This window comes from Mytilus edulis, chromosome 12, assembly GCF_963676685.1.
Source record: "Mytilus edulis chromosome 12, xbMytEdul2.2, whole genome shotgun sequence".
Taxonomy (NCBI): domain Eukaryota; kingdom Metazoa; phylum Mollusca; class Bivalvia; order Mytilida; family Mytilidae; genus Mytilus; species Mytilus edulis.
This window is the reverse complement of record NC_092355.1, coordinates 13493773-13521163: the sequence shown is the minus strand read 5'-3', so window position 1 is coordinate 13521163 and position 27391 is coordinate 13493773. Positions and strand designations below refer to the sequence as shown.

At 32.0% G+C, this 27391-nt stretch overlaps 1 protein-coding gene across 2 annotated transcripts in view; it reads right to left on the bottom strand.

Annotated features, from left to right (window-relative positions):
- LOC139497187 (probable serine/threonine-protein kinase roco8) overlaps window positions 1-23949 on the bottom strand; it is a 56829-nt gene extending 32880 nt beyond the window's left edge. The window contains exons 1-7 of one of the 2 annotated variants that reach the window (XM_071285279.1): window positions 23756-23949; window positions 19038-19451; window positions 16110-16196; window positions 14150-14230; window positions 8191-8277; window positions 2971-3424; window positions 984-1253 (exon numbers count right to left, since the gene is read on the bottom strand). In XM_071285279.1, the coding sequence (XP_071141380.1) occupies window positions 984-1253; window positions 2971-3424; window positions 8191-8277; window positions 14150-14230; window positions 16110-16196; window positions 19038-19343 (1285 nt within the window). In that variant the 5' untranslated portion in view covers window positions 19344-19451; window positions 23756-23949. Of the gene's footprint in view, window positions 1-983; window positions 1254-2970; window positions 3425-8190; window positions 8278-14149; window positions 14231-16109; window positions 16197-19037; window positions 19475-23755 lie in introns of those variants that run through there. The other variant, XM_071285280.1, reaches the window with a different exon arrangement.
- Window positions 23950-27391: the final 3442 nt, after the last annotated feature.

The window sequence follows — 27391 nt, the reverse complement described above, 5'->3', positions numbered from 1 at the left end:
TCCTTTTATGGTCATAAACCCTGTGTTTTAATTTCATAGATTTCTATTTACTTTTACTAAAGTTAGAGTGCGAAAACCAAATGTCTTCGGACGACGACGACGATGACGGACGACGACGACGCCAATGTGATACCAATATACGACCAAAAATTTTTCAATTTTTGCAGTCATATAAAAAAATAGTGCAAGCGTTATCATATCAATGAACGGACACTGTTTGTCAGCCGCCGATCTGCCCACCCGGCCGCTACGGTATAAATCCCCAAATTAATAACCGATATTTCTTTCAAAAATCTTGTTAAAAATAGTTTTTTATAGTTATTTGACTTGATCATGATTACATGTGTTGTGCCATACTCGTCCATTTAAAGTAAAGAAAAGAAATACAGAATATTTCAGCAAAAATATTTGTGAGCGAGGGATGACGCCATTGTCAATATATTAGAAAACTGTCATAAGTCTTGCAAAAATAAGCAAAAACAATTAAGTTTTTATCGAAATTCACTTCATTTATGACGTTTTAAATAATCACTGGTGACGCAATTGGCGAACATTTGTTTTAACTGAGACAAGCATTTCAACATATAATCAATACATTACAAATAAAAATTTTCAAATTTTAGAACCAAAATTATAAGTTTTTCTGTTATTGAACAAATCCTTTTCTCTATTTATAACAATTTTGTAGCATAAAACAACATCTTCATATATAACCTGTTACTGTCAGACATACAATTTTGTCAAGGAAGACAATGCAACTTTATTGTTGAAGTTGTATTCTTTTCTTATAGTGAATAAAAAATTGCACCTTTAGCAAAAATTGTCCTTTCAGCTAGTTGACTATTCTATCTATTTATGAATTTTAATGACCTGGGATCATTGAAATATGACCAATGCATTTTATCTTGTAAGATATATGTTCCCTAAACTGTACATTAATTTGACATTGCAGAAGAACAAGTCATAGAGCTAATACATCATACCATCAGATTTATTCCATATACCATCATCTGACTTTGTTTTGCATGTTATTGTGTGGATTTCTATTCCATTTGTACTATGAACATCTTCTATCCCTTCAGAGAACAATCTTCTAAGCAATGAGGTCTTTCCTGCCTCTTTCTTTCCAACTACTACTAAACGTATGTCTCTCTTTTTCTCAGATCCTGACTCGAGCAAATGGAGGTACAAGGGAACAGATTGTTTGTCAGTCATTGATTTTATTTCAGTTGGAACTACATCTACAAATACATCTACAAATATATATCGTAAAGCGATTATACCACCTGGGTCAAACTGTTCAGTAACAATGGCCGACTACGATTGTAAATATTTTATCAACATCGAAAATAATTTTAGAAATTACATATACATATTTTTACAAAAGTACAAAAACTAAAAGTAAAGCAAGAACAGATTGATGACATCATAACTCCCAAATCCCCAACTTAGACATGTTAGAGGCAAGATTAAATTGTTAAATGCCGGTTGTAAATGATTATCAAAATTGCAATTTCAATTTTTGTCTTATGAATTAACTTTTGACTGAAATTGCTTATTGTTCAGTTGTTAAGTTGCAAGTATGTCATGCTGATTTAGATGGAACATAAAAATAATTCTATTACAGTTGAATTAATAGTTTACTATATACATTATTTTGTACTAATCATGTATGAATTCTAATGTTGCAAGGCGGTTTTTCAGCAAGATTGACTGCCATTTTTTCAAGAGTTCTGGTATTTTGAAAGCTATTCAAATCGTTAATTAGTTATCAGGTTTTTAACAACTTTTGGTTTCGAGCAAAAACACACAACAAGTGACATAACGACCAGAGCCAAATATGTCATGCTTTTTTGAACAATGCAATGTTAACAATAACTAATATAGATATGATCTATTATCATATACTTAGACTAAATAACATATGATTTTTACCGTATGATAATAGCATTAAATTAAAGTATTTTCCATATTTTCCGAATTGGTGCTTAGCGGGCTGATATGAAAAGTTTATCACATGCTTCGATTGTTATCACATGCCTTTCCGTAACGTTATCACATGGCATTCCGGTGATACTCGGCAAATTCCGGAAAATACACCTCAATGCTACGTTTTCAGTGAAAAACATTACAAAGTAGTGTACAAAACAATTATTTGAACAGTGGAAAGTATATTGTGTAAAATGATTAAATTAAATTAAAAAAAAAATATATTAAATAAATGCAGTTTTTAAGTTTTTCTGAAACATAATTTAGAAAGTTACTTTAAAAAAGTTGACTTTTCCAAACAATGTTCATGATGCATATTGTTGAATTATTTTTTGTCAATTCGTCAATATTTAAATGATTTTTTCTCTGTTGAGGCATATGATAGAAAGATTTCATATTGAATGTATCAAATTTTTGGTCCGACGTCCGTGAACTTTTTACTCTTTCAACTTCTTTTCGGGAACCACGTAGAAAGATCAATATATGAATCTGTTATTTTTCTCTACTGTTGAAGCATATGATAAAAAGATCATAACATGTCATTTTTCATATCGCATGTATTATCAGCCCTCGGTCAATATCAGCCCTCGAGCCATGCGGCTCTTGGGCTGATATTGAACCTAGGGCTGATAATACATGCGATATGAAAAATGCCATGTAATAATCTGATATTATCGTACCGGGAACTAAGTAGCCTAACTGTTTACAGGTATAAAAAGGATAACAACTAGTTACACATGTAGGATATATCAATCTTATAACCGTACAGGTTCGAGCTACGTATCAGTTTGAAATTTATTTTGATATAAGATCTTTACGGCATACTCAGAAGAAGTAGCTGGAAATTGTTTAATAAATATTTTATATGTCTGCATACACTCATATTATTATACAAGCACGGCTGTATGAAAAATCCTAATGCACGTTGAATACAACAAGAAAACATTGCAAAAGGGTAACAAATCTAAATTTTATAATTACCCATTTTTTGATTTATGGCTTTTGCCGTTTCCTCTGCAGAAATTTTTCCAGCCAAAATCTCTTTTAGTTCATCCGTATACAACCTTGTTGGCTTGCTATGGTAATTTAACCGTCTCAAAATGTCATTCGTTATACTAACTAACTCATTAAAACGTAAATCACCAAGTTTAAATGACGGAGAGTTCTGCAATTCGTTTCTTATAAGTCTTATGCGTTCTATATCATCCCCAATAGCTATATTTGTATTCTGAATTTTTTGCCATGAACCTCCCCATCCATTGCTAGGTGTGTGTTTATTAAGTTTCCTGTGTTCAGCGTACAAGTATGTTATATCACAATCGCTCCTTGGACGTAGATGTGGTTTATCTGGCTTTAATAGGTCATATAACACACCAAAAAGAATATTCAGGATAATCATTCCCATCTTTGTAAAATTTATTACCTCTTTTGTGAACTGAAAAGAAGATAAATGTAAAGACATTTGATGTAAAATAAAAATAAATGCGAGGATGAGACTTAACATGATTTCTAATTGATTCAAAGAAGTTACAGCAAACCAAAACGCTATATAAATGATATATTTTTAAAGCCTTTTGCCGCCAATTGCAAATTGTGTTACGGTATTCAGTACGTAAGTGAAACTGGACGCTATTTATCTAAATACACACAAGAACAACTTTATCGATTTTAAAGACCCATTAAATTCAAAATTAACGTTAACCAACACCTTAAGAATCATGATATTAAATATCTAACAGTTCAACCTTTAGAAGTAGTAATAAAGCAGCCTGGTAGATCTCATTCAAAGTTTGTAAGCTCACCGAAAAAAAATTAATTAAATTTGATTTCAACTCTCTATCAGGAAAGATGTGTGAAGATGAAAATATCAGTTACAATACACCTCCGTCATGTAATTGAAGTAATTCCAAATACATGTATGGTCCCAGTTCTTAACATAGTTCTTGCCAGATAGTTTAAATCATTCCTCAGTATTAAAAGAACCTACACATCGTCCCCCATCAATTATTAATTGGAATGGGTGTCGTAATATCATCCACGACTCACTCCGGACTTGATGTTCGAATTGGATAAAAAGAGAAAATCTGACATGAAATCTTTGGACTATTTTTTTTAATTCAGTAAAAAACGTAGTTGATATATATATATATACGTATACAAGATTTTTAAGAACATTTTACTCTTTTAACAACAACCATATAAACCCTATTTATCGTATCAAATATAAACTTAAGGAACTCGCCAAGGAATTTGGTTTTTTCCCGGCTGATAAAACTGCTAATAACATAATTATTGTTTGACGTAAATTACACATTGACGTCCTGCAAAAGAAAATCATGAATTCACCAACATTCCAACTGACTCTATTTTCAGAAAACGACATAATTATGTAACAAACATAAACCTTTAGCCAATGTTAGCTACTTCTTTACAAGTAGAACCAAAAACAATGAAAGTTCCAATTTTTTGAATTAATTACTTTCAAAAAAAATTAAAAAATAAAAATGGAGTGTCAAATATTCTTTGGAAGTACTTGATAATTTGCAAGCTTTTATTGGTGACTTCGAATCTGTTCAAATCATGATTTTTCCAAACGTATATATCGCCTCACATTACAATTAAAGAAAAGTCACATACCTAATTAAATGGCCATTTAAAAAGTCTGAATACAAATACATATGTTCAAACTCTTTTAGGTCATTTTTTTAGTAACAACAAACAAAAGAACTATGTCAATTGGACATGCTTTGATACTATAACTTACCGATTAGATATTTTGGCTTTGATATTGATTCACTTATACATGGTATAGGGTCTTTGTATCGGAAATAAACAGAGTTAATCTAAAACCAGTTGTTGGCATGATATGAGTTTCTTCTCATATATTTATAATGGTATATCACTTAACCCCTAACGGGAGGGATTGTACTTGATATTCATTTGATAAAAACATAATCTTTCAATCAGTTTAATTGGGGTCTGGAGATGACATTCAGTAACTGCTAGTAGTCTGTTGTTATTTGTGTATTATTGTCATTTTGTTGAGTTTCTTTTGTTACCTATTCTGACATCGGATTTGGACGTCTTTTGAACTGAGTTTTAATGTGGGTATTGGTTTTTTTTTCTAAATTGAGGTTTAGGGGGAGGAATGAGATCTATAAAAAAACATATTTTTCCTTGTCGAACTTTTGCGCTTGCTTGTCCACAGTCAGGAGCCTCTGATATTTGCTAGTCTTGTATAATTTTTATTTTTAGTTACTTGTGTATATTTCGGAGTTTAGTATGACGTCCAGTATTACCTAACTAGTATACTTTTTTGTTAAGGGGCCAGCTGTAGCACGCCTCCTGGTGCGGGTGTTTCTCGCTGCATTGTAGACCCATAGGTGACCTTCGGCTGTAGTCTGCCCTTTGGTCGGGGTGTTGTCTCTTTGAAAACATTCCCCATTTTCATTCTCAATTTTATTATCTAAAGGTTCTATGTCGCACACATCGATATGTGTACATTTCCACAATGGAAGGTCTTCACCATTAAAACAAGAATTTATTGCTTGACCAAGATCTCTTTTTTATTGATCTTGTATTGTTGATAATTTTTGTATATTATCAGTTTCTCTTTATCTTCTATAGTCTTTGTCACAAAAACAAAAATGTATTTAATCGTAATTCAAAGGGAACATCGGTTATAAGAAATGGACTTTACATTTATGCTTTCTTAACCATTATGTATATCTTGTCTTGCTGACCACAATTGCTGTTTACAGTTCACTTTGACTTCCTCAGTTTCCTACATGTCAAGTGGCTAAATGCACCATTCAAGAGTTATAACTCCTATACAGAGTAAACTGACAATTTTAGTAATGTTCCATTGTTGATATCGTCTTGCATATTATTATAGTCTTTAGATTGTGCATACTATGCACACAATAACAAGGTAAAACTATCATTATAGGGCATTAACTTCTACTAGTAGTCGACTGCATATGCAAGATATTTTGATATGCTTGCAGACGTGTTTGTTCTTCAACTTTGATGATTACACTTATTAATGTACGGTTATAGCTTTCGCAAAATATATGAAAATGGGTAAAATTCATCATTGAAGCGCAATTTTGTCATTTTCAAAACGTTGTATACATTGTCTTGTGGAGTATAATTGTTGTTTATAGTTTATCGTTAAGTACTTTTATTTCGTTATTATACTGATGACAAGTATTTCTTTATTTGAAACAAAGATAAATTCTGCAATTTTTTTTTTAAAGTGCTAATTCAACAAAGACTAATAAGAGAAAATCAATGCTTTACATTTATATTCATGTACTCAAAGGATTTTTTTGTAAAGAAACGTTAAACTGGTCAGCTGCCCTTTGGACGAAAAGGACAATAATGGAACCTTTCCTTAGATCAATTATATGCACGTTACTCAAATCTTTTCGGTCACAAATTCATAACTGCCGTACAGTAGCTAAACTGTTTAATTCACAGTTTTAAAGCGTTTAACTGGATTAAGAAGTCGTGCAACACAAGGTCAATGACTTTCGAATTATATTTACGGGCAGCCGGATTCCCTTTAGATGCCCTATATAATTCAGATGCTCATGCAGACTTTCGTAATCAACGATAAAGTCCGAGAATAAACTGGACCCATGCTGTTGTTTCGCTCTAATCTTGTAGCAAAGTATCAATCAGCATTTATTCCAAGAACTCGTGCCTGTACAGATAATTGAAAAGATGATATCGATTCAACTACGTAGTAGTCATTCGACAGTGACTGAGAATCTGAATTGGTCAGTGAATCAACGGATTAGAAAATAGTCGGACATCATTGAACTATTTATACCTTTACTCAACGAGGAGCGTGATTGACGGAGTGGCGTTTGACTGATATGAAAAAAGAAACGATACGTCTATCTTCATCTACCTAGAATTTTGCATTTACATCTAAATTATCATGAAAATAAATTGCCGTCTGTTGTGTTACCTATCGTCCTTTGTCAGTTTGTGCCACAATTATTTTGGTGTCGACTTTCGTTTACCCTTTAAATCCGAACACCTGTGAAAACCGAACAAAACGCAAAGTCCCGTGGGTGTTTGGTTTGGGCAGGTTTCACTGTACATTTAATTATTACTTCATGTTCGACGAATCTATCAAATAATAAACCTTCCAACAGGTTTAGTGTAAAATGGTCGTAAACAGTCTAAGAAATAAACAAACGACTTTGTGCAATGCATTTATATAATTAACAGTAAATGAGTATTAATATAAAATATATATTGATTGCATATCAATGTAAGTGTTTTATTAACACCATCACAGTTAAATTTAAGAATGTGATATTACGTTTTGATAAGAACTCTACTGGTACTGTCAAACTTCCTGATCAAAATTTGTATGGATGAAAACATTTTCCAAGAAGAGGGAAAGGGACATCACCTTTCAAAAATAACTATGGGGAAACGAAAAAGTTTTATACAACTCTGCCAAGAATTATACACATCAGAACACTCACAAGGCAATTTTCTATATATCCATATTTCTAAAGGAAATAACTCTTTTAAAACAAATCGATTGGAACAGATTTTCGGCCACATTCAAGACATTGATGATATAATATATAAACAAAAAATCATTGATAGAACAAGAGGAGTACCTTCTATGTATCACATCATCTGAGTTTATGTTATTATGGCTGTGTGGTTTAAAAAAGAAATATAAAAACAAAACTTAAGGGTCAATGGAGATTGACGGAAAGTGAGAACAAATAGCTCATATGTTTAGCTTACCATGTCCATTTGAAACAGCTTAATTCGGTATGGCTTATCTGGGATTTGCATGAATTGTGCAAATGGCTTCGTCCTTTTGTTTGGTGAGTTGGAGCTAATGATTTTGCCATTTGATAAGGGACTTCCCGTTATGAATTTTCCTTGGAGATCGGTATTTTTGTTATTTCACTTTCCATTGCAAAAAACATTCAATATGTCATATCATCCTTTGTTAATTTTAACCAAAGTGGAAGAATTCACTTTTAAATAATTTTATGTCAGAAGTGAGTATTACCGTTATGATATACAAGTAACACTAATTAATCTATAACATACTACAATATTACCTACCTTGCATAATAACTTCTGCCAGTTTTACAAGTATACAAATATTTACATAATGTTAAATTATATGCTACAAAGAATCATTTTTTTTTTAACCTTGGTTGATGTACCGGTTGTTTGGATTTGATTGGTGTTTTCGGTTCCACTATTCGATCCAGGAATATTTGCAAGACTCGCTGACAACTAAAATTTGATTTCAAAATAAAATTTATCATTATTGGATAATCATGACTGCTTTAATCGATAAAACGTTATGGCATATAAATCTATTAAGTATCAGTATATTTTGTTGTTACTATTACAGATACATGTAGTAACTGACATATTCAGCTTAGCCAAAAGAAAAAAACAAATCTCTTCGAACATGTTAAAAAAAAATGTACATGAACAATGTGGAAAAAAAACAATGTACATATCAAGGCCAGCCAAAAAATCAAAGAATGTACTTGATTCAAAATATTGCATTGCAATATTCAGGGACCATGACATCAGAGTCAAAATAATAATAATTAAGGCATTTCATTTTCAAAGTTCAAATCATGGTGTTCACAATGATCTCTATCCAAGGTCTTTCGCGATGAAGAGAAAATTATGAATACGGAAATAAGCTTTTCGTTAATCAAAAACGAAATGATGCTCAGTAGTCATGTTAGTTAAACACCTCCCAAACATCAATCCAGTCGAGTTTGGTTGATTATGGCTAGGTGGTTTTACAAAAGTAGATGCAAATCTTTTAAAATTTTGGAGGATGGAAGTTGACACAGACCAGAGCAATTGGTCACATGGTCTTATAAGCCAAACATCTTTGTTTTGTGTTGTTAAATTTATCACGGACTTGCATGAATTGTCTGAGTAGTGTTCATTTTAAATGATATCAACATTACATGTCATCGCTTGTCAATCTAAAACAAGATACTGAGTCAAATTATGAATACTTGTCAGAAATGAGTTATTAAAAAACCAGTTGTTGGCATGACACGGGTTATGTTCTTCTCATATATGTTATGATGGTATGATACTAAACCCCTAACGGGAAGGATTGTGCCTGATGTTCATATGATAAAATCATAATCTTTCAGTCAGTTTAATTGAAGTCTGGAGCTGGCATGTCAGTTAACAGCTAGTAGTCTGTTGTTATTTATGTATTATTGTCATTTTGTTTATTTTCTTTGGTTACATGTTCTGACATCAGACTCGGACTTCTCTTGAACTGAATTTTAATGTGCGTATTGTTATGCGCTTTACTTTTCTACATTGGCTAGAGGTATAGGGGGAGGGTTGAGATCTCACAAACATGTTTAATCCCGCCGCATTTTTGCGCCTGTCCAAAGTCAGGAGCCTCTGGCCTTTGTTAGTCTTGTATTATTTTGATTTTAGTTTCTTGTGTACAATTTGGAAATTAGTATGGCGTTCATTATCACTGAACTAGTATATATTTGTTAAGGGGCCAGCTGAAGGATACCTCCAGGTGCGGGAATTTCTCGCTACATTGAAGACCTGTTGGTGACCTTCTGCTGTTGTTTTTTTTTTTTTTTTTTTTTTCTTTTTCTTTGGTCGGGTTGTTGTCTCTTTGGCACATTCCCCATTTCCATTCTCAATTTTATACCGTAATACAAAAGTAATAAGAATTAATCTATAATCTTCATTACGCTATGACGACTGCCAGCTATATAAGTAATATCATAATGCTAATGTATAAGCTGCAAACAGTAGCTTGTTCATAATGTTAACTGTAATGCTTTACAGTACATTTGGAGACTTACTACGACGATAGTCGGACTTCTTACCTGTCCGTCATCTCATCTCGGACATATGTCCGACAGTCATAAATCAATTATTTGTCAGGTACAGCTACCTACATGACCCCTTTCATCCTTAACCGACTCTAAAGACCAGCACGTGTTAATCGATCTGTTACGGTAGAACGCTTTTTATCTACCTGTGTACACCAGGTGATGGTTTTTTAACATGATCATTATTTTTTTCTGATGTAATTGACGGAAAATGATGTAGATGTATTGTAACTTTATTACAATATATTTTAGTTTTGCCGTGTGATAATTTGTTTTTCTTTTTTTCTGTTGGTAACACTTTTAATTGTTTTCCATCTTGATTTTTTTATGTAATTCGTACTCTTTAACTTCATGAACTAAATGTACTTAATGTCTTTTTACCTTGCATTTTGTATACCAATAATAAAGACGATTTTGTTTTGCTAATTAATATTTTGGAAAGAACACAATAAATTATGTCCATGAAATCTATTATTCATGAATTAGCCACACTCTATTAACTATATATAACCGTGGGAAAATTACGGCAATATATATACTAAGAATTCGACATATTTATGTCATTTAAAAAGACGATTTAATAACATTACTTTCGTGGTCTATAAATCAATTTGATGTAGATAATCAGAATTTGGTTAAATCGGGATGAAAATATAGATTGACTCGTGTAATTAACTTGTACTTTTGCTGGTCCTTGAATTTTACGATTGCATGCCATGCATATATTATAATAAAACCAAGGTGTTTAATTGACACAAGTTGTCGATTCCCACACAATTAATTTTATGACCGGATGTAGAACAAAAACATCGTAGTATTGTAATCCTATAGGTGGCACGGTAGTATTTGCATTCCAGAATTTAGGTTACTCTTTTGTGTACCCTACTTAGGTAAATGTATCTAAACAGTGTGATTTGACAAAAAATACAGTATCAACTGAACATACTTTCCCAAACTGAGGGATGAATCAGGTGTAGGAAAATATGAAATAATATTACATACAGATGAAAATGAATTTTTGAGAATTTTTGAGAATTTTGTATTCACTGCACCATAAAATATCTAAAATTACTAGTGGCCTTAGGTTTTTAAAAATAGCAAAAAAAGTAAACGGTCATGATACATATTCAAATTCATTTCTGAATAGTAAAATGAAAGTACTTCAGTTAACTGTGAATGTAGAATTTTTTGCAGTGTTAGAAAGTGGTGAAAATTCTAAAAAGGCTATCATTATCCCTTATGGGCCAGGAAATACTACCGTGCCACCTTAAGGGGGATATGTATTTTTTACACTAAATCAATAAAGGAACTTTTTTTACCCATGCAATTTGTAAGTTTATCAATAAAAAGTTGATTAAGGGCAACTATGATAAAAACAAGCTTTAAATTCCACCCCTGAGTGTAAAAATTGCTGATTAAGGAAATTTTGGCTGATTTGTAGGTAATAATGTAAAAATTTACCTAGAAAGTAGAACTTCATTATTTTTATGTAACTTGCAAAATATTTTTAATTATAAATGCTCGCTTTAACTTTTCGCAGTGTCTGACACATGTGCAACCACTGAAATTTGAGACGCGACATTCTTCGGTTGCATGTACATCCTATTATTTTCACCGAAATAAATAAATTGCATAATTTCTTATTTTTTTTAACACAAGTACAGCTATTCTAGTTTTCTAGAGGTTTAATTTGTAGTTCTAATGTAAAATGACACCAGAAGGAGCTTTTGGGGAACCAGTAAGTGGATAAGGGGTTCTTTCTTAGTCATTTATCTCTCATATTGGTCTGAAAAAGAGATAGAAATAGGGGTTTCTGTACATTAACTAGACATTATTTTTGACAAAGAATGTATTTATGATGCTATATCAGTAAGATTAAATGGTTTATTCATTTTCCATGCAAATACCATTAGTTGTTAATATTTTCTGACAGTGAAAAACACAATAAAGGCAAATTGATTATGGAAGGGGACATAATTTAACTTAATGCATACATGAGAAATAGACAAACAGTCAACTTAGAGATGTATTCTAGTACATGTATTGTCAAACAGATTTTGGAATAATAGTTAACTGCAATCTAAAGACTCTTGTTGTATTGCCCTCATAATCTGGAAATGTTTAAAGTAATATTAGGCATGCTGTAAAATGTGGAATGGACTTTAATATCAGTTTTCATGATTTGGTGCTTAAACTGTTTCATTTAGTCAGATTAACCATAAACATAGTTGGCAATCCAATAATTTCTCCTGAATCACCATGTTTGACTTCTGTGTTGATTTGAAACATAATATATTTGGGTTTTGTTCACTCCTTAAGTAAAAATGGTAAAATGAAAAAAAAAAAATGAAAATCTGCCAATTGGGGTAGTGATGTAATGTTTCATTTTTTTTTGGGAAAAAATGAGTGCAAACTAGTATTCTTTATTGTAATATGTTCCAAAGTAAGAAGTCTATTAATCTATTGTTATAGCTGTTGCAAATTTTAAGAAAATGGGTAAAATTTATAGTTAACGTTAATTTATGAGTGTGTGAACGTTTATCGTGTTAGGACAGTTACAACTTTAAAACAATTTGTAGCAGTCCTATTGTACATGTGACAACTTTTGAAGCGTTGTTGCAGTCGATTTTTGTTGGAGACAAACACTTTTAAAGTTGTTAAAGTTACATAATAGCTGCCACAGTGAAATTTAGCAGCTGTCGCAATTTTGATAAATCTTATTAGTTATCAAAAGATTAGGTTAGGGTACTTGTTTTTTAAATCATAACAATGGCTCATATGTTCAGAGTATCTAAATTCTTCATTTGATTAAGTTGGGCTTAACTTAGATTAGCTTGGATGCGTGAGTTGTTTCGTCCATTCGTTTGATGTACTCCAGCTTAGGATTTTTTCATTTGATACTGGAATTTCCGTTATGAATTTCCTTTTTATTTAGCCTCATTGCAAAAGCTTTCAATATGTCGGATTATCCCTTGTTGATTTTAACAACATTGCTAGGATTGACTTATGGATAATGTTATGTAAGAAATTAGTAATACCGTTATTAAAGTAATAATAATTAACGTTCCAGTTATACAAGCTAACATGTATGCTACCAACAATGGCCTGTTACCATTTGAGGTTGAACCTGTTGGTCGGATTTGATTGGAGCTTTCTATGTAAGAATTGGATCCAGGAATATTTGCAGGACTCTATGACAACTTAATTAGTTTTCAAAATAAAAGTTATTACTATTGAATGATCACGCCTGTCTATATAAGACGTACAGCTGAATCTGCTTAAATTTATAAAACAAATTTATGTTAAATTATTGATGGCATGGATAAGGTATCTTGTATCTACCGGTCACATATAGTTATTTTATGTTGCTGTAAGTATTTCATGTACAGAAAGTAACTTACATACTCAGGTTATTCCACGACAGTTCTTCATTTTTCTTCGAACATGTTAAAACTATGGTAGCCGGTTAAGGCCATCTCGCATTTTCGCATTTTTGCCTTTCATATTCTATAGGGCGAAAACAATCTGGATCGTATCCTGGTTTCAACATGCCTTTGATTGAGAAAAACACTACATTCGGATAATTTGGTTCTAATAAAGTGGTACTTCTGATCTGATTAACAGGACATCGCAGCATTTGTACTCTAATTCTATAAATTTTGACTTCATCAATAAAAAAATTGAAAAGGGTTCAACACTTATCTCCATTTCTAAATCTTTTAATATATGCCAAAATACCACACCTATTATTTTTTATTGATAAAGTTATAATAAGACGTTTAAAAAGAACCATTTTGTTTTTGTGGACTACTTTCCTGTATGTACTCTCTGATATGGTTTAAATTTGTTGTTCTATACAATGTTGAACTCTTACTCTATCTTTACTAATTCATACATGTAATCATGAAGTGAAGTTGTTTGCGAATACTGATCGACTGTTTGAAAGTGTATGACCAATATTTAACAGATCGTGCTAAGTTTGCATATTGATACTCATAAGGTGAAGCTAATAGCTTAGTTTGTTTGTCGAGCACGTGAAATTTTCCATCTAATGTTGATCAAAAAAAGGTAAATGACCAAATACTACTAGTTTCATGCATTAAATATAATACAGTGACACTGTTTGTGCATGTCTTCTTCACATCTACTGAGCATCTCCAGTTTGTTTTCGTGATTAATTTGCAGCAAAACAAAAACGCATAAAGTGCATTTAGTATTTTTCATATAAATATAAAACCGGAATAAACTATAATAAAACATACCTCTGCAAACCTGGCTGTTCCTGGTTCCTCAACATTGACCATGGATGTTTTTCTTTCACCAGCTTTGACCCTGACACGTACCTGTAATCGAAAAGTTTTGTCTATTTCTCTAAATAGAAAACAGTTGATAAACGTTACAAAAAGTCAAACAGTGATTTTTACAAGGTGAAATGGTGGATAGCACATTTAATTTAATTCTGTTTTCTTTAACAAATGCTATGGTCTTCTTTGATCATTTACCCATACTATATGTTTATATGTCCTCGTTTGGCTCGCTGATCAAAACTCATTAATCGATAGAAAAAAAAAACAAATCTGGGTTACAAACTAAAACTGCGGGAAACGCATTGAATATAAGAGAACAACGACACAACATTAAAATGTAACACACACACATAAAATAACTAAGCATTAGACAAAATCCGATGAGAATAACAAATATACGTCAAAACTAAATACATGAATTTGGGATAGAAAAGTACTGCGACACGCCTTATAATAATGTGAATTTACACTCAAATATAAGAGGAAACAAACGACACAAAAGAAACAAAACGTTAAAATGTAACACACAGAAACGTACTATAAAATAAAATGGTCTATAGGGGTTAAAATATAAGGCAGCGTTCATCCCTCCATGAACATTGGATAGTGGTTTAAACGCACACCATAAGAATGTACTGTAAAAATCAATTGCAATTGGCTTAACTAAAAGGATCAGTACCAATAAAAAAGAAACAACACCAACTCGAAAACAAAGACAATTATCACATGTATCACAAAAAAAGATACATCAAATAACTAAATTCCAATTAATAAAGCCAATTACAACATGTACAACCCATAGTTACGTCATGTTCGACGAATCTGACCTATCAAACAAAAGCCATCTAACAGGTTTAGTGTAAAAAGGTCATAAACAGTCTAAGAAATATAAACGAACGACCTTGTGGAATGCATTTATATAATTAACAGAAAATGAGTTCAAATATAAAATATATATTGATCGTATCTCAAAGAAAGTGTTTTATTAACACAATCACTGTTAAATTTAAGAATGTGATATCACGTTTTAAGAAGAACTCTTCAGGTACTGTCAAACTTTCTAATCAAAATTTGTATGGATGAAAACATTTTCTAAAAAGGGGGAAAGGGACATCACCTTTCACAAATGTTTCAAAAATAACTATTGGGAAACGAAAAAGTTTCATAAATTTTTTGCAATTATTGTACACATCAGAGCACTCACAAGGCAATTTTCTATATATCTATATTTCTAAGGGGAATAACTCTTTTAAAAATAGTCTATTGGCACAGATTTTCAACCAAATTCAAGACACTTTTGATGATATAAACATTTAAGATAACAAAAATAATCATTGCTTTTCGTTTAACTAGAAGAGTATTTTTTATGTATCAAACCATCTGAGTTTATGTTAATTTGGCTGTTCGCTTTTAAAAAGAAATATGAACACAAACATTCAGGGTCAATGGAGATAGACGGAAAGTGAGAACAATAGCTCATATGTTTAGATTAGCTAACCATGTCATTTTGAAACAGCTTGATTCTGTTAGGCTTATCTGAGATATGCATGAATTGTGCAAATGGCTTCGTCCTTTCGTTTGATGAGTTTGAGCTAATGATTTTGCCATTTGATAAGGGACTTTCCGTTATGAATTTTCCTTGGAGATCGGTATTTTTGTTATTTCACTTTCCATTGCAAAAAACATTCAATATGTCATATCATCCTTTGTTAATTTTAACCAAAGTGGAAGAATTCACTTTTAAATAATTTTATGTCAGAAGTGAGTATTACCGTTATGATATACAAGTAACACTAATTAATCTATAACATACTACAATATTACCTACCTTGCATAATAACTTCTGCCAGTTTTACAAGTATACAAATATTTACATAATGTTAGATTATATGCTACAAAGAATCATTTTTTTTACCTTGGTTAATGTACCGGTTGGTTGGATTTGATTGGTGTTTTCGGTTCCACTATTCGATCCAGGAATATTTGCAGGACTCGCTGACAACTAAAATTTTGATTTCAAAATAAAATTTATCATTATTGGATAATCATGACTGCTTTAATCGATAAAACGTTATGGCATATAAATCTATTAAGTATCAGTATATTTTGTTGTTACTATTACAGATACATGTAGTTACTGACATATTCAGCTTAGCCAAAAGAAGAAAACAAATCTCTTCGAACATGTTAAATAAAAATGTACATGAACAATGTGAAAAAAAACAATGTACATATCAAGGCCAGCCAAAAAATCAAAGAATGTACTTGATTCAAAATATTGCATTGCAATATTCAGGGACCATGACATCAGAGTCAAAATAATAATAATTAAGGCATTTCATTTTCAAAGTTCAAATCATGGTGTTCACAATAATCTCTATCCAAGGTCTTTCGCGATGAAGAGAAAATTATGAATACGGAAATAAGCTTTTCGTTAATCAAAAACGAAATGATGCTCAGTAGTCATGTTAGTTAAACACCTCCCAAACATCAATCCAGTCGAGTTTGGTTGATAATGGCTAGGTGGTTTTACAAAAGTAGATGCAAATCTTTTAAGATTTTGGAGGATGGAAGTTGACACAGACCATAGCAATTGGTCACATGGTCTTATAAGCCAAACATCTTTATTTTGTGTTGTTAAATTTATCACGGACTTGCATGAATTGTCTGAGTAGTGTTCATTTTAAATGATATCAACATTACATGTCATCGCTTGTCAATCTAAAACAAGATACTGAGTCAAATTATGAATACTTGTCAGAAATGAGTTATTAAAAAACCAGTTGTTGGCATGACACGGGTTATGTTCTTCTCATATATGTTATGATGGTATGATACTAAACCCCTAACGGGAAGGATTGTGCCTAATGTTCATATGATAAAATCATAATCTTTCAGTCAGTTTAATTGAAGTCTGGAGCTGGCATGTCAGTTAACAGCTAGTAGTCTGTTGTTATTTATGTATTATTGTCATTTTGTTTATTTTCTTTGGTTACATCTTCTGACATCAGACTCGGACTTCTCTTGAACTGAATTTTAATGTGCGTATTGTTATGCGTTTACTTTTCTACATTGGCTAGAGGTATAGAGGTATAGGGGGAGGGTTGAGATCTCCCGCCGCATTTTTGCGCCTGTCCCAAGTCAGGAGCCTCTGGCCTTTGTTAGTCTTGTATTATTTTGATTTTAGTTTCTGTGTACAATTTGGAAATTAGTATGGCGTTCATTATCACTGAACTAGTATATATTTGTTTAGGGGCTAGCTGAAGGATACCTCCAGATGCGGGAATTTCTCGCTACATTGAAGACGTGTTGGTGACCTTCTGCTGTTGTTTTTTTTTGTGGTTTTTTTTTTGTGTTTTTTTTTCTTTGGTTGGGTTGTTGTCTCTTTGGCACATTCCCCATTTCCATTCTCAATTTTATACCTACCGTAATACAAAAAAAAATAAGAATTAAACTATAATCTTCATTGCGCTATGACGATATTATCATAATGCTAATGTATAAGCTGCAAACAGTAGCTTGTTCATAATGTTAACTTTAATGCTTTATACAACAGCTTGCTACCTTGCATGCTGTACAGGTGGTTTGAGTTTGACCTGATATTTCTATGACCGAGTTCGATCTTTTAAAAGTTTAGGACCTGCAGGTGACCGGATCAAAATGGGCAATTTTGAATATTTAAAAAAAATAGTATCTCAGTAAAACTGGTATGTTGGGGTGAAAACATGAACATTTGACTTTCCGTTTATTTGTATGAATTGTTGATGGAATAGACTTTTAAACAAGAGCGTGTCCATAGTTCACGGATGCCCCAATCGCACTTTTATTTTCTATGTTAAGTGGACCGTGAAATTTGTGTAAAAATTCTAATGTGGCATTAAATCTAGAAAGATCATATCATAGGGAATATTTGTACTAAGTTTCAAGTTGATTGGACTTCAACTTCAGTAAAAACTACCTTGACCAAAAACTACAACCTGAAGCGGGACGAATGGACGGACGAACAGACGGAAGGAGACACAGACAAGAAAACATAATGCCCCTCTACTATCGTAGGTGGGGCATAAAAATCAATTACAATTTGAAGTTGTATATATTACATCAGAAGGCCCCCTAGATCTCACTTTATGATAGCCTTTAGAAGTTAAAATGTTCTACAAACCTGTTTTGGTAATTTAAACCTATCATGAACAGTATGTATTCTAAAGTAGTGGTACACATATATACTACTTTAACATCTATTTTTAAAATTTTAGATATTTTATATTTTTATGGTTTATATGCAGTTTATAGGTGTGTAACAGTTTTGTATTCATAGTGGCAATCATAAAATTAAAAGTACAAAATGTTAAGGCTAAATCTTTATGTTTAAATAAATCAAACTCAGGTTGATCAAACTTAACATCTGAGAGGCGTTTACCTTAACATCTATCTTTTCATATAATTGTATTTTCTTAGATACATTTTTAAAACATTGCAAATGCTTCTTTTAATCAGATATTATGTCATATCATATACAATGCTTACCGTTGATTCCCATGATATATGTTCATATCTGAAACAGTTCTACTTGAATTTAATAGTGATTGACAATACTTGCTCATTTGACTGTAAAACGCATATAGGACTGTTGGTAGCATTGCGTGTAAGAATCACGACACAATCCTGACAAAAAGGGAGTTGACGTTCAGAGAAGGTTTGTGATAATTCGCTCTGTGAGTAACACATATAGTCATTCTGTGTCTGTTTTGGTGTGGGATTTATATTGCAATTTGATGGAATTGTTAAAATATGTGTCGCTGAATCTTCATCGACACATATTTATAAAAAAAAAAACACTCACCGTAGGCTTAAGAACATTAGCTCCTGACTTTGATATATCATCCTTGAATTTGCGTAAGGCGACTTCCAAATGTGAATTATATTCGTCATTGTCCCTCATTTCCTGTTCAACATCTTCGACCTCTGTTCCATCCAGAATCTGTTTGTCCAAATTTTCAAGTATGTCCTTTTTTATCATCAGTGTTTCAACGGCTGCTGAAAGTTCTTGATTTCCGATCTCTTTATCAGAGATTTTCTCATTAGTCCTATTGATCAGTCTTGTGATACTGCTTCTGTGTCCATTACGATTAGTTTTCAGGTTCTCCATGAGTCACGGTACTGAAATCTTGAACTGATATGCTTAATTATTGCCGGCAAATCTTTGACAGTGAGGTACTGCGACCATCATACTCCACAAATCTGTGTCCACACTTTTCTAAAAAAAACACCCTATATATATATATATAAATAGATACGTCATTTATTTTTTAATGTGTCTTTTAATTTGTATTTTATATCGTTATGACCACTAAGGCATTTCTCAGTTTAAATATCCAATTTGCATACGTAAATCTATAGACGACCTTTCTTTATAATTGAATGTTTTTATAAGGTAGCCAAAACCAGTCGCATGTGTTCTCTATATACACATTTAACCTTATCGGAAGCATATTTTGAATGGTGCTGACAACGCCTAGCCATGTCTTCAACGATGGTTTCATCTTACTCAGAAAAAGAGCGGAATAAAACTATCAGTTTTGAAAGGCATGATGCAGTTATTCGTCTCTGATACAGAGACAAAAAGTAAAATCACAAAAATACTGAACTCCGACGAGGAAAATTCAAAATGTTTTGCCTTCCCTCAAATCAAAGGCCTAGACCATACAAAATAGAAAAAATGACACTAGCGCAAACTTTACCTGTTCTTAAGGAGGAAAAGGAGGAGAAGGCCCCGATGTACTCCTAGATAAAACTACTAAAAGTACTGGAGATATGCTTAGTAGATCTAAGTTAAAGACTTTAACATAAAATTGACAGTTGGACCCGTGATGATACGCAGATCTGTCAAAATAACTAGATATATTGAAGAAGAATTACAATATACATGATATAAATATATCAATATAAACATGAATAATTTTATATTTGATTATATTCAAATAATGCATCTTAAAATGACCATCCTAAGCTTAACTGCCGAAACACGAAATCAGAAGTGTCGGGTCCTATCTTGCAATATAGGACGCGTGGTTGCATTACAACAAAATTTATCAAAGTCTAAAGCCCGTAGTTTCAACAAAAATTAATGGAGCGGAACGAAACTTAAACTTGATCTGTAACATATCATGACTAACTAACATACAAAAAAAAAGCCTAACATCTTAAGGTTTTAAGAAAAAAAACTCCGTATAATGGTTTGTTGCGGAATGACGGAATTAGGGAATTTCGGAATAATGGAAATACGGAATTAGGGAATTTCGGAATTGCGGACCAGGGTAAACCTATATGGCACGGACAACTTCGTTGCGGGGCCATAAAACGTTAACAAAAAGATACAAACCAAGTTATCTTCGAGACGTAATCGTACGTTGAAAATGTGGCAGGTTTCAAGTTTAGCATATCTAAATAACCGGAGTTTGAAATTCAAGATACAAATGTATAAGGTTATCAATGTTGTTAGTCAGAATTTAAATCTCATTTTGACATCTTCATGGCTGAATAAAATAATATGTATTTAACAGATTTAACAGAACTATAGCTTATGAATTCATATTTTGTGTAGCTGAACGTTTTGAGAAAGATGTGATGGAAACTGTTGCAAATAGTGTTGTCCGTAAAAAATGGTAAAAGACAGATAAATATTGTCAAATTGCAAGACTGTTATTCCCCTTAATTAAATTCTCATCAGTACTTTTTTCATTTGTTTTTTTTTCAGTCATTTTACTCAAATGTTTCCAGTTTATGATTCATATCAGTATACAACTACATTTTTTTCAAAACGTTTAATATTACGTTGCAAATTACATTCTCTGTTACTGTATCGAGTCCCTTTCAAGAGCGTAGCGCCCAAACACTAAGAACTACAAATTCAAAGTAATGAGGAAAAAGTGAAACTTTATTCTGTGTTGATACCGTATCTAAGTGAATCAATGAGTTAAGAGGTGAAAAACATTGCTGATATTAACCGTTGATATACGTTCCAACCTCTTTCAAAAATTGTACGCCAACAATGAAATTTCCTTATAACCACTATTTACAGGGGCATAACTTTTTAATTTTCCATAGATCGGCACTGGTTTTTTAATTTGTCTGCGACATAAATGACCTCTATATACATGATATATATATATTAAAGACATTATACAAAAATAAAAAGAATCACCAAAATGTTTTGCTCTTACGGTGAAAATAAACATAATCAATCATTCGAAGAGTATCAAATTACAATACAGAGTCTCTAAACATTTAAAATTTCATTTTACTGGAACAAAATTCCAACATGATCTTTAACTTGATCAACCCACTATTTTTTGTCTTAAAACGCCCTGTACTACATGTATTATAGTTCGTTTCTTGTCTGTTACATTTTAATGTTATATTTCTGTCGTGTAGTAGTTCTCTTATATTTGATGCGTTTCCCTCAGTTTTAGTTTGTAACCCGGATTGGTTTTTTCTCTATCGATTTTTGAATTTCGAACAGCGGTATTCTACTTTATTTTTTCATGGTGTCACTGGAAACTATATAGCAAAAACCAAGACAATATTTTATTTTTCATTTTCATTTTTTGGTGGTTTGTTTTGTATATGCGACCTTTTGTATTTCTGTTGTTCTTATAACGTGACTCTGTACTTTTTTTACGTCAGTATGATATTGTTCTATTATATGTCATTATGTTATATTTCTATTATGAATTACAATATACGTTGAACCACAAACGTCAACATCATTCAATCGCGCAGTGGAATTACCTAATTTGGATTCTTATAAATTCTATATATAACTTTTGGACTAGTTTAAATCTCTGTCTATTTCTGAAATTTATTCTTACATACTTTTGATTTTTTAACCCTGTATGCTAACATTCCTATGTAAATTTTAAAATTGTTTGTATGCACATTGAACGACAAATTTATGGGACATATAAGATTTTCTGACGTCAGACACTCAAATCAATGAATGTGTTCGTAGATAGTAGATGTTTTTGTGTTCTGTTAAATTCTTCCTTTTAAAATTGTTATACGATGATGACTGATGTACCCATATTTTGACTATTTTATTTATTGTGTCTGTTTATTTAATGCACCAATGTAAATATATCGGAAATTGATGAGACTGTCATTAAAGTGAGAGGGTTAGCGCTATAGAACCAGGTTTAATCCACCATTTTCTACATTTGAAAATGCCTGTACCAAGTCAGGAATATGACAGTTCTTGTCCATTCGTTTTTGATGCGTTTTGTTATTTGATTTTGCCATGTGATTATGGACTTTCCGAAATGATTTTCTTTTAAGTTCAGTATTTTTGTGATTTAATTTTTTTTTAAAGCATGACAGAATGAAATCACGTGTTTTTTAGTTTCAATCAACTTTTATTAATTCATATTCGTTTTATTATGCATATATTGCACACTGAAATATCAAAATATCAATAATCAATACGTGTTAATTTGCTTTGTTTATTTGCACGATTTGTTTTACTAAACATTATTCCTGTATAATGTGTACAAAAATGTATTATCTGCATTTTATCACTTCAGGCAATCTAGGCACACCTCCAGAGAGGCACAACCTCCATATTCGTTTCTATTTCTTAATGATTTTACTTCAACAAGTAAAGAGAACACAATTTTGAAAGCATGGGTGTATAATGCACACTCTTCAAGTAAATCAATTTCTAAAAATACCTCATTTCCAATATTAAATCAACAACCACATGCACACATATTACCTAAAATTATCTTAAAGCGAAACAGTACACAGCTTTTCAGAAAGCTCAAACTTGTAATCTGCTTATATTCATCTTATCTAATACCACAACTATTCACTTTTTATTGAAATCAAACTAAGTTTCATTTTAGATACTGTGTACCTTAATGTTGACAAGTTTGAAAAAATAGGCAATACATTTTAAAAAAAATCAAAAATTTAAAGAATGTCCATGGCTAATAAGAATTAAAATTTTGTAAAAGTATGAATAGGCTTTGAATTGTATTTTTTTGCAAGCAAATTTCATTAGCTGCATTTTTCAATATACATCCTTTATATGATTTATGTTTACTGTGATGAATGTTTTAATATAATATCATGAGCATACAATTCAATTTAATTCAACCAGCACAGTATTTTTCAGCAATGTAAAGGTGTATCAGACATTGTGTTTCTGTAATTATTTACAGATTTCCAAATTTGTTAATCGGGCTTTCCATAGCTTTTCGTTGTCATAAGAACGTTTTATAATAATGTGGTTGTTGTTTGGGACGCATGAAAAATGCAGACAATAAACTAATACTGACTGATTGATTTAGGGTAGATATTCAATCTGGCTTGACATTTAATTGTATATAAAAAGAGTTTGATAATGATCACTGACACTATGTTAAAATATTCATTCAATTGTACGACAAATTCTACATATTTTCTCATTCGCTTCTTTTGAAATGCAACGGTGAACAAGCTGTATGTAACTTCCGACCATGTATCCAATAATGCGTATCTAAACAATAAAATCGTTGATTTTACCTGTACACCAGAAAAAGTAGTAAATAACTTCTTTAATTGTTATGAGAGTATTTAAATCCATTACCCACAAATATATTTTAGTCATATAAATAAGCTTAGACATGTTAGATACAATATTAACACTATATCAGTTTATAATAATTGAAAAACTTAACATGTCTGCATTTTGTCCTGTTGAGGTCAATGTCAACACTGTAGTAGGTTCCGGTGTAACATGTCACATATGCGCAAACATAACCACCGAGGGTCTGAATGGGTGCACTATCTAGAGCTATTACAATTAAGAGATAACTGTATTGTATTTGAAGCTTTAAGGACGTCCATCGGTAGTTTTACTGTCGCAAATTTAGTTTACCTGGCGACGCTGAGCGGAGACAGGTAAACGGGTATTTGCGACAGTAAAACTACCGATGGACGTCCTTAAAGCTTCAAATACAATACAGTTATCTATCTTCTAATGCAAAACAAGCACAATTAAATTTCAATCATTATTTCAGTGTAAAATCTTCATTAAAGAAAATTCCGTGAAAAGATGTTATCTTCTTTGGTCCCTACACTAGGTGACGTCATATGTATGCTTCCGGCGTCAAACATATACACCGGGCGTTTTCTGTCTTCTGTGCCGCTTCAGAATGTGATAAAGTTTGATAAAAAGAAGATTTTTAGGTGCAACATGTGAGTTGTTTTGCTTATTATTGTAGAAACTACATACATGTCAATACATTCAGCAATTCAAAATGTCGGCTTCCTTAGTTAAAGACAAGGAGATAGATAACTTTACGCTAACTGTCATCCAATCAGAATCCTTGATACAAAATAATTGCATTAGAATAAGCTATACACGCTGGCGTCAATAGTAGGCTGATTAGTTTAGGCGAACTATAATCTGAGTATGATTATTTTTTGTTATGTAGTTGTCAGTATGACATTAATACTCTGCAATATATCATATTATTATACATACATACAATTAGGCACAATACTTACGTGCTGTTAGAACGATAACGTTTATTATTAAAGTATATATCAATCAATCAAATATTAATCATCAAAACAGTAAACTTTAGTGTGAAGTGTAGTTTAACTGATAAAACTCGTTTTGATACAGATTAAGTAATCTTATCTTGGTTTTATAAATTGAATTGTATCAAGTACTTATATATCATTTTATTCTGGTATCACCTAAGTTGGACACAGGTATACAGAAAAACACATTAGTTTACATTACATTGCATATATATGTACATTTGTTGAGGAAGCATTACATATGAGTTTTTCACAACGGTATGATCAGTAAAGCCGACAGGTTAACATCAGAGAGAATCCAGTTGGTCATTTATAATTCTAATAAATTGGCACAATTTTCGAAGTTCAGATTTCTGTTTTTGGTTCATAATAGCATTAAATCTTAAAACATTACAGTTCGTTAGGTATTTCTTGTCAATAAGTAGTGTTCTATCTGTCAGGAGACTGCTGCATTCCATTACATAGTGGTATTCGTCACCAATAGCAAATCTGCACAACGGACACTTTCTCTGTTCTTGGGGAATGTTTTGCCATCTACCATTTTCAATCGGCAAACTATGGTTCATTGTCCTAAACTGCGACATTGTTATTACATCTTTATCATCAAGTACGTTAAGGTAGTGTTCGAAATTGTGTGGTGTTTTGTATAGGCGATAATTCAGGGCTTTAGGCGAATCGTTTACCTTTCCTGACCATGACTCTGTGAACTGATCTTCTAGTCTTTGTTTAATTATCGATTTAATGTTAGGTGATGTGTTTTGGAATGACCATAAGTAAGAGAATCCACAATTGTCTAGAATACTTTTCATCTTGTCTAACGATCGCGATCGAACTGTTGTTTCTTGTGCTAACTTGAAAAGGTATCAAAACATTACAGCAGCGAGCTTACTTAGTTTACCGGTACTTTACTTTGTCCAATAAGATACAATTCTAGTTTTTATATTTATTTCTAGGGGATACCGACCCAGTTCTCCATAAATGAAGTCGTTTTGAATAGATGGCTTAAGATGTAAAAGTAGCTTAAAATTTTTAGTTTGAACTCTTTCTAGTATATCTATGTTTTCGTAACCCCATATTTCGCAACCATATAGCAGAATAGGTTTTACCAGTAAGTCAAACAAATCTACATGGCATTTAATTGATAAATTGTGAATTCTTCCCTTCCTTAAAACTTCGTACATTGCACTTGTTGCTTTGTCCTTTAGATGTTGTTTGCATTGTTTACAGCTGCCTGTTTTGTAAGTAATTTCTATGTAGTTAAAGTGTTTTACAGTTTCAATATGATGATTGTTGAATCGGAAAAGTGTAGGGTTTATAGTTCTTCCTTTTGAAAAAATTACGATTTTAATTTTAGCAATATTTACTCGCATTTTCCAGGCTTCGCAATACCTTTTAAATTTGTTAAGTGAATGTTGCAGTTGGTCAGGTGATTCTGCCATGATTACAGTGTCATCTGCGTAGAGAATTATGAATAATTTCATTAAAGTTTCAAGTTTTTCTTCTATATCTTTACTTATTGTTTTCGTACCTAAAACATTTTCCGAGATGAGATAGTCTTCTAGGTCATTCATGTATAAAGAAAATAAAGACGGTGATAGATTTTTTCCCTGTCTGACACCGATTTCACAGCTGAAAGGTTCACAAATTTTACCATTATAGCTCAAGCTGGATTTAATATTCTGGTACATGCTAAAAATAGTATTAAACATTTCCCCCTTTATATTGTTGTTCAACATTTAAAACCATAAGAAATTACGATTAACCGTATCAAAGGCCTTTTAAAAGTCTACAAATGCGCAAAATAGTTTCTTTTTTGAATATTGTAAAACTTCAATTAGAGAGTTCAAGAGAAACGCGCAATCAATTGTTGAGTATTTTTCTCGAAAACGATCTTTTATATCTGGGCGTCACTGGTAAGTCTTGTGTGGACGAGGCGCGTTTTTGGCGTAATGAATTCAAACCTGATGTTTTTTGTTATCCATTTATCATGTGTTTCTTTGTCTAATACGTTCTCCATTTATTTGTATTGTAGTCCAGTAATATCATGTTGTCATTTCAATGTTATATTTAACATAGCCATTAAAGTGCGAGGTTTGGCATGCCACAAAACCAGGTTCAACCCACCATTTTTTCCTTTAAAAATGTCCTGTACCAAGTCAGGAATATGGCCATTGTTATATTATTGTTCGTTTCTGTGTGTGTTACATTTTAACGTAGCGTCGTTTGTTTTCTCTTATTTTTGAGTGTAATTTGACATTGCGATAAGACGTGTCACGGTACTTGTCTATCCCAAATTCATGTATTTGGTTTTGATGTTATATTTGTTATTCTCGTGGGATTTTGTCTGATGCTTGATCCGTTTCTGTGTGTGTTACATTTTAGTTTGGTGTCGTTGTTCTCCTCTTATATTTAATGCGTTTCCCTCGGTTTTAGTTTGTTACCCCGATTTTGTCTTTTGTCCATGGATTTATGAGTTTTGAACAGCGGTATACTACTGTTGCCTTTATTTGATTTTCTTTAAGAAGAGATGTTTGTTCTGAGAAAATTGTTTAAGGCGTTCATTTAAAACCGTTGTACAGACTTTTCCGAAACAGCTCACAATAGTTATTG